The sequence below is a fragment of the Pristiophorus japonicus genome, chromosome 8 (assembly GCF_044704955.1).
Source record: "Pristiophorus japonicus isolate sPriJap1 chromosome 8, sPriJap1.hap1, whole genome shotgun sequence".
NCBI lineage: Eukaryota > Metazoa > Chordata > Chondrichthyes > Pristiophoridae > Pristiophorus > Pristiophorus japonicus.
Genome location: NC_091984.1, coordinates 26,985,387 through 26,998,694, shown reverse-complemented (window position 1 = coordinate 26,998,694; position 13,308 = coordinate 26,985,387). Strand labels below are relative to the sequence as shown.

The window sequence follows — 13,308 nt, the reverse complement described above, 5'->3', positions numbered from 1 at the left end:
ATCGTTAGCTATTCTGTAGAAAGCACATTTGGGCATGCTGTAAACTTATATAATTAAGCACTCAGTATGTAAATCCACTAAACACCATATTGCATATGTGTGTAATATTTCATTTTTAATGAAATTGATATCCATCTTACTCCCAGTATGTGCTGTCAACAAATTCTATGGCATGTTGCATTTAGTTGACAAGCTAATTGCATATGAACCAGAAAAAAATGGATGAGTGTAGAGATAGATCGCTTAATGACATTGATTTGGTAAGCAAAACATTTTATTTTGTTATGTTAAGCGTCACTTCCATTATGAAATTTAAACTGAAAACTCTACAATTACAAGGTTAGTTAGACAACAATTTTTGTATGGAGACTTCAGCATCAGTTTTTTCTGTTATGTGCAGGTGTCATTTCAGATCACAGTATTTAGGTTTCTTTTGCCACCATTACATTATTTGTATGCCTCCTGCTTGACAGTTCTCTATTTCCTGTGAGTTTGCCTGTTGCCCCATTTTGTTCCCAGTGCCGCTTTTATAGAGGATGGACAGGTGACGTGAACTTCGTGCTCTTGCAATACTGTGGTATAATAAGCAGCATTGGTTGTAACTTTCAAAGTATAGCCACAACATATTTACGCTGGACTGGTGATTTGCACACTATTGTGAAATCTAGAAGGTTGTGATTTTACATAGAATATACAGCACAGAAACAGGCCATTTGGCCCAACCAGTCCCGCTAGCATTTACCCACTTTCCCAGTATAAATCCAGGTAATCAGGGCTGAGATCAATCAGAGCCAGTTAACTTGTAAATTTCAGAATCCAGGTTGTAAGAAACCAGGATGAAATGCCTGACTTTCTTAATTTTTAATACATGACATCTGGAAAATGAGGCTGACATTCCCTTCAAGGTTGTAAAGTATAACTGATAAAACAATTAGTTAATTCAAAGGTTAGGTGACAATCAGAACATTGTGGCAAGGTCAATTAAGAGCTTGCAAATATTGTGATTCTGGTCATTTCCTGCATTTTTCTGTACATTAAAAAAATATAATTCCTAAGTCATTTGTAAACAGCAACACATATTTGCATTATAAACAGGTGTGATTAGTGAGTATCCTGTAGCATTGCTCACAATAAGTCATATAAAACATAAGAAATAGGAGCAGGAGTAGACCAGTAGAAACAGTCAATCTCTGTCTTAAATTTATTCCAATGTCCAGGCTTCCACAGCTCTGAGGCAGCGAATTCCACAGATGAGCTCTTGTGGCATTTAAAGTAGGGTGTATGTTTTCACTACGGAGGTGAGATTGTGTCCCTCAAACTTGCAGTCTAATTTTAGGGAAATGGCCTCACATCCAAGAGTTCAATATTCTCCGTGAGAGAACGGTGCAGTTTGGGAAATGTTTTATGCTCCAGGTAAGATGCACTAGGCATTAAGTGACTGGCTTTTGTTTTAAACACAAAAAAACACCATTCACTTAGACAAAATACAGGTTAAATGCAACATTAGAGGGTGTCTCATACCTTGTGAGTCAGAGAATATGCTGTTCTACAGTGGGAGTTGCACCATGTCACATAGCATTGTGCAATCTCATAACTATGTCTCTAATTTTGTGTCATGCTTTTGTTTTCCACTCTAGCTTTTGCCTTTTCTTGTCTCTAGGCTGACTTTAGTGCAGTACTAAGGAAGTGCTGCATTGTTGACGGTGCTATCTTTTGGATGTTAAACCAAGGTCTTGCCTGCTTGCTTGGGTGGATATAAAATATCCCATACCACTTCAAAGACAAGTTCTCAGTCTACCCTTCACCTTCAGACACCTCATAGGGATAAACCCACTGAGCTAACTCCAGGAAGGCAAGATGCAAGTCCACAGAGCCAAGGCTTGGGGATCCTCAAATATGGGCAAAGGTACTCCGAGATTAGACAGCTAGGAGAACCCTAGAAATTAAAGCATTCACTTGTAGAGTTATCTGAAGCTGCCAGGTCCTGTATATATTGCACAAGTACAATTAAAGGAAAATCTGCTTTGTGTATCAGATAACAACACTAAGAAGCCAACAGTGCACTATGGACGTGGATTAGTCCCGTGTAATATCAGCAGAATAAACCCATTCTCTGCACAAACGGCACCTGCTTGTCTTCAAGACTGAAATGGGTCTCTGCCAGTTGCAACTGGGGAGGGAGGGGAAGACATCACAACGCAAGGTAAATAAAACTCAAAATGAAATCCAAAGATTTCCCCCCCCCCCACTCCGTAATTAGCAAACACAAACAGAAGCACTTTTTTTTCTTTAAATTTATTTGGACAAAGTTTATATGAATTATTGGATTTATTTTTTTTAAACAATAGCCACTCTTCAACTTTCGCCACTCTGTTCCTGTGCCCGGAGAAAGCTGGCCTTCTTTTGAGCAATACGATCCCTTCTCTGTTCCAATGACAACTTGGGGCGGTTCCACCTATAAAATGAGCAAAATAGTTACAAGCGTCTCCATTATGAAGTTACATTTATTTAAGTAGAAAATGAACAGCCAGTGCAGAACACTGCATTTAAGGAACTCAATAACTTTCAACCAACCAGCACTTGTAGCATTACCACTGGGCTCAAATGACAGTATTAAACTATGACATGATACTTGATTTTATCTTTAATTTCACTGAATGCAGTAGCTAGCACCCAAATTGCCTAGATGTAGGCAGAGTTGGAGTATAAACATTTGGTTTATATTTAAATTTATTTTAAAAACAATACTGTCACATCCAATTATTAACACTGATTCTACCCATAGAGTTGGTCGCATCAGTACAAAGATGAAGATAGCAATTAGTAACATAATTGAACAAGTTTGGATGCTCGAGATGAACAAGTGACCAAAAATACAAATAAAACTGTAAAACTAAAAGTATTTTAGTAAGGTTGGAACAAAAGGTGGGAAAGTTAACAGGTTGAATGGCCTGCAAACTACTAAAGCTGGGAATGGTTACATAAAATGCAATAGAATTTGAATTTATAAAGCACCTTTTAATGTAGGAAAAACAAGACAACACTTTGCAAAAGCATAATCAGCCAAGAATTGCCACCAAGCCAAAGGGGAAGAAATTCGGATGAGTAACTAAGTTTGGTCAGAGGTAGGTTTAAAGAGCATTTCAAGGGAGTGAATTTCAGGGCTTAGGGCCTACATGGCTGAACTCCTAGCCACCAGGGAATGCGCAAGAGTCCAAGGACCGTAGGGCTGAATGAGATTAGAGATGAGGAGCGGTGAGGCCATAAAGGGATTTCAGAAAGAATATTTTTTGGAGATGGTAAAGGATGGAGATGCCAGTGTAGGTTACGTGAGCATTAAGGTGATGGGTTGGTGCAAGTTAGTAAACTGGCACCAGAGTTTTCATTCAGCTAAAGTCTATGGAGGGTGATAAGCCAGTCAGGAGAGCATTGGAATAGTTGAGTTGGGAGAACATAAGAAATAGGAGTCGGCCCTCTGGCCCATTCAATAAGATCATGGCTGATCGTCGACCTCAACTCCACTTTCCCGCCCGATCTCCATAACCCTTGATTCCCCTAAACTTCAAAAATCTATATCTCAGTCTTGAATATATTCAGAGACTCAGCATCCACAGCCCTCTGAGACAGAGAATTCCAAAGATTCACAACCCTCAGTGAAGAAATTCCTCCTCATCTCTGTCTTAAATGGCCTTTCCCTTATACTGAGACTGTGACCCCTAGTTCTAGACATTACAGCCAGGGGAAACAACCTCTCAGCATCTATCCTATCAATCCCCTTCAGAATCTTGTATGTTTCAATGAGATCACCTCTCATTCTTCTAAACTCCAGAGAGTATAGGTCCATTCTACACAATCTCTCATTATAAGCAGCCCTCTCATTCCAGGAATCAATCTAGTATACCGCCTCCAAGGCAAATATATCCTTCCTTAGATAAGCAGACCAAAACTGTGCACGGTACTCCAGGTGTGGTCTCACCAAGGCCCTGTACAATTGTAGCAAGACTTCCTTAATCTTGTACTCCAGCCCCTTTGCAATAAAGGACAACATGTCATTTGCCTTCCTTACTGCTTGCTGTACCTGCATGCTAGCTTTATGTTTCTTGCACAAAAACACCCAAATCTCTCCGAACACCATTTAAAAAATATTGTTTTTCTATTCTTTCCACCAAAGTGATTAACCTCATATTTCCCTACATTATACTCCACCTGCCATCTTACTGCCCACTCACTTAAGTCTATCTAATATCCCTTTGCAGGAAGGGTCAAAGGCAGCAATGAAGGTTTCAACAGCAGACAGGCAGGGGCAGAGATGGGCATCAATAGAAAGATGGAAACAGGCGGTATTTGTGCTGGACAGGACATGGGGTCAGTAAGCGTCAAGATGAGACAGTGACTGAGGAGCAGTGGAAAAGGCACAGGTACGGAGTTTGTGGTGAGGCTTTGGTCTTTCCCATGTTTAACTGGAGCAAATTGTGGTTCATTCAGGATTAGATATTGGACAAGGCAGAGGCAGTGAAGAGGTGGTGGAAAGGTGGAGCTATGCATCATCTGCGCATGTGGAACCCAACCTCACGGCTTTGGATGATTTCGCAGCATGTAGATGAACAAGGAGGGGATGTGAAGAGTAGATAGTTGGGGGGACTTGAAGTAATAGTATCGGGGTTGGAAAACAAGCCTTTGCTGGAGAAGCAGTGGCTACAATTGAATCGGAGCTGGATGGGTGCTTAGGTGGAGGATCAATAAACAAATGGCACCCTGATAAAATAGTTCTTCCGAAAAGCAGGGAAGACATACATGGTGCTGGAGTCAGAAGATGAGGGCAGGAGGAAGAGCAGAAGCACAGCCACTTCTGTTGAGGAGAAATTATAACTCCACCTCCTTTTCTGTTCAAAACAAGGAAAATAGATTGATGGGCATGTTGAACTGTGGCTTTTCTCTGGCTTTTTTGATTTCATTTCTGCACCGCACCTGCTAGTTTATGCTCCCCTCCCAACTATTATTTTCTTGGTTGAGCATTTCCCATGCCCTTTCATTAATGCTACTAGTGTGCTCTTTTAATGTCTTTTCATTGCTTGCCTCAGTGAAGATCTTTATCAACTAACGGCTCCCTATTTTTTACTATTACAACAGTTGGTAGGCTATTCAAGCCAATAACTTCCACGTCTGTGATTGTAATGTATTTCTTTGCCCTGTTTTCAACCCTACTAAAATATTTTATGCTTCATTTCTGATGCAATGTTACACCTAAAATGTTAACCGTTCTCCTCTTAAGATATTTCAGAACCTGCTATGCACTTCCAGTTTTATATATATATATATATATATATATATAAAATATATATATATATATTTAAAGTAGCTCATTCCAAGCAAGCATTACATATGGTGGGAAGGCTTCAGTAGTAGCAGTGGACTAAATTAATTTACTCGTTACAAGCAGTTACGGTTGGGTGGAAAATTTGTTTTAAAGTGGAGGTTCAGGTTCAGCTATGAGTATCTTCCACCCTTCAGTAACCAGCTAGGGCTTACATACTTCAACAGCCACTTGACTGAAGTACAAGAGAGCTGCTGAGGCTCACTGATCTGTACATAGCAAGAATCAATATCTTTAAGGATGCCCAAAGTAGATGGAAAACTAACATGGTTTAGCCACTAGTAAATGTGCATAGATTTTCACTTCAGAAAAAAAGTTGCACTCTTCCAACAACCATGAGTTCCTTTAGTCCGTTCTGCAGCTAAAACAAACCTGTAACATTCTACCTATAAGATCACACCTCTTATCGAAATAATTTTTTTTTTCTTTGATTGAACGAAGATTAAAGGTTACATTTTACTTACTGTGAATGTCATTAGTGAACAAAATATTTATGTGCAATACCTCTTTTTCTTGACTTCTTTCTTGGGCTTCTTCTCATGAACCGGGTTTTCTCGGATAGCAGCATGAGCTTTCTTGAAAGAATCCTCTATCTTTGAAAATAACAATCTCTAATGCTTAAAAATAAACTTGCACCGTGATCAAACATTTCCTTTACGAGTACCCCTTCAGTTTGAAAAACATGACAGCTTCCCCATAATCAGTTTTTAAAATTCACTCAGGATATGGGCATCAGTAGCAAATCCAGCATTTATTGCCCCAAGAATTGGAAATGTGCCTTCTTGAATCGCTGCAATTGTTGAGTATATTTTCCACAGTATCTATAATATTGTCAAATTAAGCTATCATTTTTTTCTTTAAAATTTACGGCACAGAAGGAGGCCATTTGACCCATTGTGTCTGTGCCAGACGAAGAGCTATCCAGTCTAATCCCACTTTCCAGCTCTTTGTCTGTAGCCTATAGGTTACAGCACTTCAAGTGCATAGCCAAGTACTTCTTAAATGCGACGAGTGTTTTTGCCTCTAAAACCCTTTCAAGCAGTGAATTCCAGACCACCACCACCCTCTGGGTGATAAAACTTCTCAACTCCCCTCTAATCCTTCTACCAATTACTTTAAATCTATGCTCCCTGGTTGTTGATTTCTCTGCTTTGGCTAATAAAGGAAACTATCGCATATACCTTCTTAACCACCGTATCTACCTATCCTGCTACTTTCAGGGATCAGTGGACAAGCACTCCAAGGTTTCTCTATTCCCCTACACTTCTCAGTATCCTACCATTTATTGTGTATTCTCTTGTCTCGTTAGCCTTCCACAAATGCATTACCTCACACGTCTCTGGATGGAATTCCATTTGCCACTTTTCTGCCCACCTGACCAGTCCATATATCTTCCTGCAGTCTACAGCTTTCATCTTCACTATCAATCACACGGTCAATTTTTGTATCATCATAACCCCTAAATTGAAATCTAAATCGTTGATTTGTCTCATTACTTATGACTCATTCTCTTTTCTACTAATTGGTTAATTTGTACTTTAGTTATTCAATCATATGCAAAAATATTTTCTTTCAAAATATAATCACAATTACCCATCAAAACTACAAGTAGAAATATGAAATTTAACAATTCAAAGGAGAAAGAATGTACCCAATCCCTCCTTCCAATCGCAGCAGCAACAACTTGTCCCCTGCCCTACCATCCCACCTCTATGCCAAATGAATACAAACTCGGTTCCATCCCCTCTCAATCATGCAAGGTCCAGCTTGTCCAGTTCTACAAGCTACCATGGCCCAGCCACAGAGCACAACTGTTGTTTGAGGCTGAACCAGACCATTCGCAAACTTAGCATCCTATTTGGCTCCAAGATAAGCTCTACCTCCACAACAGTGCCCGTCACTGCCCCTGACTCAGTTCAACTGCTGAAACCCTCATCCATGTCTTTGTTACCTCTATACTTGACTGTTCTCCCATCAACTTGAACATATCCAAAACTCTGCTGCCTATATCCTAACTCTCACCAAGTTCCCATCACCCCTTTTCTCGCTGACCTAATTTGGCTTCCAGTCCAGCAACACCAATTCAAAAATTCACATCCTTGTATTCAATCCCTCCAGAGCCCCGCCACACCCCTCCTCATCTCTGTAACCTCCTTCTGCAACCCTCAGATCTCTGCGCTCCTCCAATTCTGGCCTCTTGTGCATTCCTGATTTTAATCACCACCATTGATAGCCACACCTTCAGCTGCCGAGGCCCCAAGTTTTCGAATTCCCTCCCTAAACCCATCCTCCTCTTTACCTCTCTTGCCTCCTTTAAGATACTCCTTAAAACCTACCTCTTTGACCAAGCTTTTAGTCACCTGTCCAAATATCTCCTTGTGTATCTGTGTCACGGTAATAGATATGTTTTTAAAAAATGACTAACATAACAGAATAAATCAAACAGGATATTCCTGTGTCTCCCTTAACTTGAACTTTAGTTTCCAAAATTTGCATTGTCGTAGGATTCTGAACATTTAACTATCACAAATCCTCACCACAAAAATGTATTTATTCAATCAGCCTCCTGTAAAAAATATCAGAACAAATTTGCCACTATTTTATCATCCAACCTCTCTAAAAAAAAATATACAGATAAGACCATGTTCTTTGTCTCTTCTACACCCTCCCAATCATGCGCACTGGGCTACAAACACTGGATTCTGAAGACAGTCTGACATGGTCTAGTGTATGCTTACTAAATAACTAACCGGAAGATTACAATTCCTTACCATGTCAGCTGTGACTCCATGTTTAATGTACTGAGAAAATTGCTTCTTATAGGCATCTTCGTCCTCCTCCATCAGGTAGCGCATATAGTCCGCTATATTCACCCCAAAGATATGTTTACGGTGGACTTCAGGATTGAATTCCTTGCTCTCAGAGTCATAACCAGGGAATCGCTTGGTGCTGGGAAATTAAAATACATCACTGCAGTTAGTATTACACTTGTTTTTCTTCTATTTTGCAAAGTTATAGGAGCTGCTTGAAACAAAGTTTCCCTCAAAATGTTAGTAATCTCTGGAATTATCTAATTCTACATGCTAGTGGAAGTAGAAATAGGAAACTATGGCAGGTTAATGCGTGGCTAGAGACATGGTGCAGGAGGGAGGGCGGGCTTCAGATTCCTGGGACATTGGGACTATTTCTGCAGCAGGAGGGACCTGTTCAAGGTGGACGGGTTGTACCTGAAAAGAGCAGGGACAAATATCCTCATGGGCAGGTTAACTAATGCTGATGCAGTAGAAATAGAACGCAAACTGGAGCTTGAGCGGCACATTAGTCTGCATCGAGTCATGACTGCTTATCCCGATGACGCTTTTACCAACCGATACCCAGAGAGGAGTTTGCATCATCGTCTAAGACATGGAAATGGATCCTGGTAAAAGCCTCCCTGGTAAAGTGCGACATCATCACTGACACCTGGGAGACGCTGACTGAAAACCGCCCGAGGTGGAGAAAGTCCATCGGGGAGGGCGTCGAGCTCTTTGAGTCCCAACACAAAGAGCATGAAGAGACCAAGAGCCAGCAGCGGAAGGAGCTTGCGGCAAACCAGCCCCACCGACCCCTTCCCCCAACGAATGTCTGTCCCACTTGTAACAGGGTCTGTGGCTCTCGTATTGGACTGTTCAGCCATCAAAGAACTCACTTTGGGAGTGGAAGCAAGTCTTCCTCGATTCCGAGGGACTGCCTATGATGATGATGATGGGATCCTGGAGCATATTTCAAATTTACCAATTTAACACTTTGATCTCTCAGTGGGGCTATTAATTCTTGCACATTTACTCACTCGTTTTATTATCCCACTTAATTAGCGTAACGAAATGGACCCAGGCATACTGGACATTGCTTTCATGGTTAGCACAATTCATTGTGTGTGGCAATGTTACCTCTAATTTTTTTTTTGTGCGCAGTACCTTTAAATTTGATGCACGGTATTTCTTCCAGCGACAGGAGCTGGTGAGAGGCCTGCATGGACCTCGCGACTGATGTGCCACTGCGCACCTTTAGGAGGACATTGGATTGAGGCCCTCAACAGCTCACCAAAACTTGTTAGGTGGCCATCCAGCCCAAATAATTGCCCATCCTGGTTTAAACTAATGTGGCAGGGGTTGGTGAGCTATAGGCACAAATTGCCACATTGGGAATATGGTAAAGTGGCAATAACTGAGACCTGGCTCAAAATAGGGACGGGTTGGATGCTTAATATTCCTGGGAACGAGGTGTTCAGGAAAGATAGGGAAGTTAAAAAAAGGAGTAGCAGTTTTGATTAAGGAAAATATTACTAGAAAGAGAATGTCTCTAAGGGATCAAAGACAGAATCTATTTGGTTGGAGTTCAGAAACAATAAAAGGGGCTATTATAATGGGTGACTTTAATATGCACATAGATTGGGCTAACCAAACTGGAAGCAATACGGTGGAGGAGGATTTCCTGGAGTGCATAAGGGATGGTTTTTTAGACCAATATGTCGAGGAACCAACTAGGGGGGAGGCCATCTTAGACTGGGTGTTATGTAATGAGAGAGGATTAATTAGCAATCTCGTTGTGCGAGGCCCCTTGGGGAAGAGTGACCATAATATGGTGGAATTCTGCATTGGGATGGAGAATGAAACAGTTAATTCAGAGACCATGGTCCAGAACTTAAAGAAGGCTAACTTTGAAGGTATGAGGCGTGAATTGGCTGGGATGGATTGGCGAATGATACTTAAGGGGTTGACTGTGGATGGGCAATGGCAGACATTTAGAGACCGCATGGATGAACTACAACAATTGTACATTCCTGTCTGGCATAAAAATAAAAAAGGGAAGGTGGCTCAACCGTGGCTATCAAGGAAAATCAGGGATAGTATTAAAGCCAAGGAAGTGGCATACAAATTGGCCAGAAATAGCAGCGAACCTGGGGACTGGGAGAAATTTAGAACTCAGCAGAGGAGGACAAAGGGTTTGATTAGGGCAGGGAAAATGGAGTATGAGAAGAAGCTTGCAGGGAACATTAAGACGGATTGCAAAAGTTTCTATAGATATGTAAAGAGAAAAAGGTTAGTAAAGACAAACGTAGGTCTCCTGCAGTCAGAATCAGGGGAAGTCATAACGGGGAACAAAGAAATGGCGGACCAATTGAACAAGTACTTTGGTTCGGTATTCACGAAGGAGGACACGAACAACCTTCCGGTTATAAAAGGGGACGGGGGGTCTAGTAAGGAGAAGGAACTGAGGGAAATCCTTATTAGCCGGGAAATTGTGTTGGGGAAATTGATGGGATTGAAGGCCGATAAATCCCCAGGGCCTGATGGACTGCATCCCAGAGTACTTAAGGAGGTGGCCTTGGAAATAGTGGATGCGTTGACAGTCATTTTCCAACATTCCATTGACTCTGGATCAGTTCCTATAGAGTGGAGGGTAGCCAATGTAACCCCACTTTTTAAAAAAGGAGGGAGAGAGAAAACAGGGAATTATAGACCGGTCAGCCTGACATCGGTAGTGGGTAAAATGATGGAATCAATTATTAAGGATGTCATCGCAGTGCATTTGGAAAGAGGTGACATGATAGGTCCAAGTCAGCATGGATTTGTGAAAGGGAAATCATGCTTGACAAATCTTCTGGAATTTTTTGAGGATGTTTCCAGTAGAGTGGACAAGGGAGAACCAGTTGATGTGGTATATTTGGACTTTCAGAAGGCGTTAGACAAGGTCCCACACAAGAGATTGATGTACAAAGTTAGAGCACATGGGATTGGGGGTAGTGTACTGACATGGATTGAGAACTGGTTGTCAGACAGGAAGCAAAGAGTAGGAGTAAATGGGTACTTTTCAGAATGGCAGGCAGTGACTAGTGGGGTACCGCAAGGTTCTGTGCTGGGGCCCCAGCTGTTTACACTGTACATTAATCATTTAGATGAGGGGATTAAATGTAATATCTCCAAATTTGCGGATGACACTAAGTTGGGTGGCAGTGTGAGCTGCGAGGAGGATGCTGTGAGGCTGCAGAGCGACTTGGATAGGTTAGGTGAGTGGGCAAATGCATGGCAGATGAAGTATAATGTGGATAAATGTGAGGTTATCCACTTTGGTGGTAAAAACAGAGAGACAGACTATTATCTGAATGGTGACAGATTAGGAAAAGGGGAGGTGCAAAGAGACCTGGGTGTCATGGTACATCAGTCATTGAAGGTTGGCATGCAGGTGCAGCAGGTGGTTAAGAAAGCAAATGGCATGTTGGCCTTCATAGCAAGGGGATTTGAGTACAGGGGCAGGGAGGTGTTGCTACAGTTGTACAGGGCATTGGTGAGGCTACACCTGGAGTATTGTGTACAGTTTTGGTCTCCTAACCTGAGGAAGGACATTCTTGCTATTGAGGGAGTGCAGCGAAGGTTCACCAGACTGATTCCCGGGATGGCGGGACTGACCTATCAAGAAAGACTGGATCAACTGGGCTTGTATTCACTGGAGTTCAGAAGAATGAGAGGGGACCTCATAGAAACATTTAAAATTCTGACGGGGTTAGACAGGTTAGATGCAGGAAGAATGTTCCCAATGTTGGGGAAGTCCAGAACCAGAGGTCACAGTCTGAGGATAAGGGGTAAGCCATTTAGGACCGAGATGCGGAGGAACTTCTTCACCCAGAGAGTGGTGAACCTGTGGAATTCTCTACCACAGAAAGTTGTTGAGGCCAATTCACTAAATATATTCAAAAAGGAGTTAGATGAGGTCCTTACTACTAGGGGGATCAAGGGGTATGGCGAGAAAGCAGGAATGGGGTACTGAAGTTGAATGTTAAGCCATGAACTCATTGAATGGCGGTGCAGGCTAGAAGGGCCGAATGGCCTACTCCTGCACCTATTTTCTATGTTTCTATGTCTATGCTACTCGGTGTATTTTATAGGTCACCAAATAGTGGGAAGGAGATACAGGAGCAGAAGGCATGGCTGAGGTACTTAATGAGTGCTTTGCATCGGTGTTTACCAAGGAAGAGGACTTGGCCAAAGCTATAGTAAAATGAGGAGGTTACTGGGATATTGGATGATATTAAAAAATAGAGGTACTAGAAAGACTGGCGGCAATTAAAGTGGAAAAGTCACCCAGTCCGGATGGGATGCATCCTCGGAAGCAAGGTTAGACATTGCAGAGGTAGTGGCCACAATCTTCCAATCTTCCTTAGATACAGGGGTGGTGCAAAGGACTGGAGGATTGCAAATGTTACACCCTTGTTCAAAAAAGGGGAGAGGGATAAACCTGGCAATTACCGGCCAGTCAGTTTAACATCGGTGATGCAGCTTTTAGAAACAATAATCCTGGAAAAAATTAACAGGCACTTGGACAAGCATGGAGTAATAAAGGAGAACCAGCACGTATTCATAAAATTGAAGCGCATGGAAACAGAGCATTAGCAGCATTGATACAAAATTGGCTAAGACATAGAAAACAGTTGTGGTGAATGGCTGTTTTTTGGACTGAAGCGAGATGTATAGTGGCATTCCCCAAGGTTCAGTACTATGGCCACTGCTATTTTTGATATACATTAATGACTTGGACATGGAGGTACAGGGCACAATTTAAAAATGTACAGATGACACAAAACTTGGAAGTGTAGTAAAAAGCGAGGAAGATAGTAATAGACTTCAAGAATGGGCAGATGAAATTCAACACTGTTTATGTCTTCTTGAAGTCTATTGTGAGGTGATGCAATTATGGTAGAAAGCATGAGGAGAGACCATGCGCACTAAATGGTATAATTTTAAAGCAGTGCAAGAACAGAGAGTCCTGGGGGTGCTTGTGCACAATCTTTGAAGATGGTAACAAAGGTTAACAAAACAATTAATAAAGCATATGGGATCCTGGGCTTTATACAGTACATAGAGGCAGAGTACAAAGGCCAGGAAGATATGCTAAAC

At 41.7% G+C, this 13,308-nt stretch overlaps 1 protein-coding gene across 1 annotated transcript in view; it reads right to left on the bottom strand.

The window, feature by feature from the left end:
* Nucleotides 1-256: 256 nt before the first annotated feature.
* The window catches only part of LOC139268447 (large ribosomal subunit protein uL18A), a 29,680-nt gene continuing 16,628 nt past the window's right edge, over nucleotides 257-13,308 (bottom strand). Inside the window, exons 6-8 of the mRNA XM_070886603.1 lie at nucleotides 8,146-8,323; nucleotides 5,879-5,967; nucleotides 257-2,455 (exon numbers count right to left, since the gene is read on the bottom strand). Of these exons, the coding sequence (XP_070742704.1) occupies nucleotides 2,356-2,455; nucleotides 5,879-5,967; nucleotides 8,146-8,323 (367 nt within the window). The 3' untranslated portion in view covers nucleotides 257-2,355. The remainder of the gene's footprint in view (nucleotides 2,456-5,878; nucleotides 5,968-8,145; nucleotides 8,324-13,308) is intronic.